The sequence below is a fragment of the Parasteatoda tepidariorum genome, chromosome 7 (genome assembly GCF_982258835.1).
Source record: "Parasteatoda tepidariorum strain Cologne lab strain chromosome 7, Ptep-v5.0, whole genome shotgun sequence".
Lineage (NCBI taxonomy): Eukaryota > Metazoa > Arthropoda > Arachnida > Araneae > Theridiidae > Parasteatoda > Parasteatoda tepidariorum.
In genome coordinates this window covers 38401053-38404954 of record NC_141761.1, presented here as the reverse complement: position 1 = coordinate 38404954, position 3902 = coordinate 38401053, and the positions used below count along the sequence as shown (strand labels likewise).

Here is a 3902-nt window from a genome sequence, read left to right as displayed (position 1 = left end):
TATTAATGCATTTATACAGAGAAAGTGCGTTTGATTTCGCAACTTAATTAATAGTTAGCAATAGTTAAATAGCATATTTGAGGACACCCAGGAACCATTAAGATTGACACTTAATTCGTGAAAATCTGATTGTTAGAACGAAAGTTATTCAGCATGATATCTTATTTTTTAGCCGACTGTGCATCACATGCTCCTCACATCCTGCGCAAAACTTAGCTACCGCTACTCGGACAAAACTTGGCGTGCTTTCCCGAATTTCAGATATCGCTGCGCCACAGATTTGTAGGGTTAAAATCGCGGCTGCTAAGACAGTTTTTTTCCTGCAACAACAGGAAAAGTAAATACGACGAAATATTAACGAGAAGAGCTGCAAGTTTTCGTAAAGGACTCGTCGCTTTATTTTGCAATGTTATGTAAACAAACATTGCGATTGAACTTCGGATTGAACATGAAAATATAGTTTCCCTAAATACTTATGTTAAACATTTAACGAACCATCAAAAGATGCTTAGGGTTATCAAGACTTATCCGAAAATACTGAGAACGATTTCAAAACCTAGTGAGTTTTTACATATTTAATTATATGCTATGGTTACATCCTTGTTAAAAGAAAATGATTAAGGAATTTAAATTTAATTTCTGTCTCCAAACTTATTACTTCCCTTCACCTACTTCGTCAGCTATTGATTATGCTAATCTAATGAAACGTATTCCTCATTTTTTTTTTTTTTAAGGTAGGAAGAAAAAATAGTTCCCAAAATCATAATCTCCAATGTAAGGTTTATTTTAATACATTTTATTAGGATATTAGAAGAAGTTGGAATTTAGAATTAGGTGTCCCTTTAGAATAGATGGGTACTGCAACTTAGGCCTTTTACTGTCTTTAAAATAATCCATTTCCCCTATTATTTTTATTAGAGAATCTTATTTTAAGACATTTTTTATGTTTTCTGGAAAAACATGAAAATCTTTCAAATAAGAGGGAAGCCCAACTGTAAATTTTTACCCGAAGATATTCAATTCCAAAGTGCAATATTAGTGTTGCAGAATATTTCTCAGTTCAAAAGTGCTGTGCAGCAAAAAAAATAAGAAAAATATTTTCTTTAAATGACACTTAATGAATTTCATGTCTCATTTTATAAAACAAACAATTTTTAACAAAATGGCGTACACTGAATGCAAATCACCTTTAATTTATTATTAAAACAGGTACAATTATAAAAAAATAACAAGATAATATATGTTCATTTATGAGAACAACTTTGAAGATATTTTTCCCAACTTATAGATAAGTTTAAACATTTTAATTCTTTTAGCAAATTAAAAACTATAAAAACGTATTTAAGGTGTACAATAACACTGAAGAGACTAAATTCTTTGCCAATAATTTCTATTGAAAATGGAACCACAAAAACAATTGATTTTGAAGAGTCTTCTACTCATTTTCCACTATCTTTTTTGCTTTAAGATTGCATATTTTGCCAAAATAATTATTTTAAGGCACTACATCTAAAAACTTTCAACATCATAAATTTGGCATACATTATTAAGTATAATTTTCCCCCCCTTTTATCAACTACAACTTTTTTCAAGCCTTTATTTAAACATGTCGCTTTTTCATGTCGAACTCAAAAAGGTTTTCTCCTTCTGTCTAAAAGGAAAATGTTAAATCTGTTTACATTTAATTAATTAATATTCAGAAGATTAAAAATTTTTTTGGAAGTTTGACAAATGAATGGTGCAAAAATTGTCAAACCTTTAAAAACCGAGGGAGTGTTGACATTTATACTTTACTAACATACAGATGAGACTCATTTATTCTGGCACAGAGTAACATGATCTCCAACATCAGCTTGCCTTTGAAAGCAACGCTTAGAGATGCAAAACATTTTCCGATCACATCAGAAATAAAGTTAATCTCGAAAATTGAATAAAATAATTTTTTTCCATTTTGGTTACTATCAAATACTTCAAACAACTAATGTTCAATGAATTTTTTAAGTAAAAATAGTGTGTTGATTAATAAACAGATCAACTAATGTCTCTTAATCTAGGGGGTTTATAATTTAGAAAAAGTGAAATAATAATTAAGAAAAAATTAGTATAAATAATGAATTGAAACACTCAAAAGATACAAATAGACCAGAACATCATAACCTACAATGCATTATAAGCTTCAAAAATTTAAGAACTAGTTAAATTACATTATCTCATCAACATAAATCAGATTATTTATGCCCAATTAACTATCACCATTTCATAAGGTAGTTGAAATTTTTTTTAAAAGTCTGGCTTGGTACTTAATACTTCTGTCGAGAACAAAATAAGGTTTTAGTTTTGTTGCAGTAAGGATAGAGTTTCCTAGTTTGAATATTTAGACTAGATAAATTTTTTTTTTGATCTATGTATTATTACATCTATAATAATTTACAATTTTGTAAAAATATTTATAAATGAATTTTCTACAACATGCTTTATTATTACAACATATTTTCCTTCAATGGTTTTTATTTTTTTACAGGGAAAAATTTTTTAGTTACACCTATGATGGTTTCTCCAGATTTTGTTCACAGAAGTTTTTCAGATTCTAGTAAAAAGATAAGAGGTAAGACCCCAACTGGAAAACTAGATAAAGAAGTTGTAGCTGAAGAGGACACTGAAGAAAGTACTATTGACCCTTACGCTCCTTTTCCTGAAAACAAAAATCCTGCCACTGGAGAAGTGGGAGGTCCCAGAGGCCCAGAACCTACTCGATATGGAGACTGGGAAAGAAAAGGAAGAGTTACTGATTTTTAGATACCTATTAAAAATGTAATTTAAATATTTTCAATTTATTTAGTTGATCCAGATATGAAAAAAAAATGTATAACTTGTAAATATGTATCTTGCTATTTAAAATAAATGTTTCCATTTTAGTGCTGAATTTTATCTTGCATTAATGTACAGATTGAAAATAATTTTGTTGTGTTACAAAAATAATGTCCTTGATTTTTATGTTGTGTAAAATGCTCTTACTAATCTGGTACTATATCAAAATAAAATTGTGCCACATCTCTAAAAGTGATAGCAAGGAATTGTCATATAAAAGGAAATGCATACTATGTCTATTCTCCTCTCAGAACTTGGGTTTCAAATTTCTAGGAGGGTTAGGATGCGCTTAGATGGTTGAATCATATAGCAAAGTTGAATTGCAAACGTTTTGCATACAACTTAGATGGTTTTGCATGCAAGTTGGTTTTCTTATTATTCATGGACTTTTCATAATCTAGCTGTCACATTTAGTCAGTAGTTGGTTTGACATTATATTAATGTCATCGATTGCTATCCCTGTTATGTCTTGCTTACTTGAAGAATCTGGTTGCACACCCAGCATTTTGGGGAGACCAATACATATCTGTAATCTTTTAAGAAACGCAGGCTTCCATTTCATATGTGAAAGATATGAGGAGTGTATCACAGCTTGTTGATAACGGCTTAAGCACTTATTTCCCAACATTCATATTCCAGTTACTCTAAGAAGATTAAAGAGCAAATCATAGTAACAATCCAGTAGTTAAAGAGGAGTTACATTTAAACATACGTTTATGGTTTGCATGAGAAAATCTTGGCCCAAATGATTTTACAACACAGACCCCGCCAAGTCTAAAATCAATTATTTTTTTACAGTGGATGGACTACATGTAGTCTACCATGTTACTTTTGTTGGTGTTCATTTAATAATAAATTGTATATTCTCTTAGGTGGTGTTCTCTCTTGTATTTTCTGTAAATTTATAAAATTTTTATTGTATATTTGTAAGATTTTTATCAGCCACATGATAGCATTTCTATGTGATACTGCATCATCTGTTTCCCTGAATGTAGAGTAAAAACTTGTAAACTTTGTGTTGAAACACCCTTTAT

General features: G+C 29.8%; 1 protein-coding gene across 1 annotated transcript; it reads left to right on the top strand.

Moving 5' to 3' along the window:
- The first annotated feature begins 369 nt into the window (after positions 1–369).
- LOC107448243 (succinate dehydrogenase assembly factor 4, mitochondrial) lies at positions 370–2923 on the top strand. The gene is made up of 2 exons (XM_016063378.4): positions 370–559; positions 2522–2923. Exons 1-2 carry the CDS (start codon positions 505–507, stop codon positions 2794–2796), a joined length of 330 nt encoding a protein of 109 aa, XP_015918864.3. The 5' UTR covers positions 370–504; the 3' UTR covers positions 2797–2923.
- Positions 2924–3902: the final 979 nt, after the last annotated feature.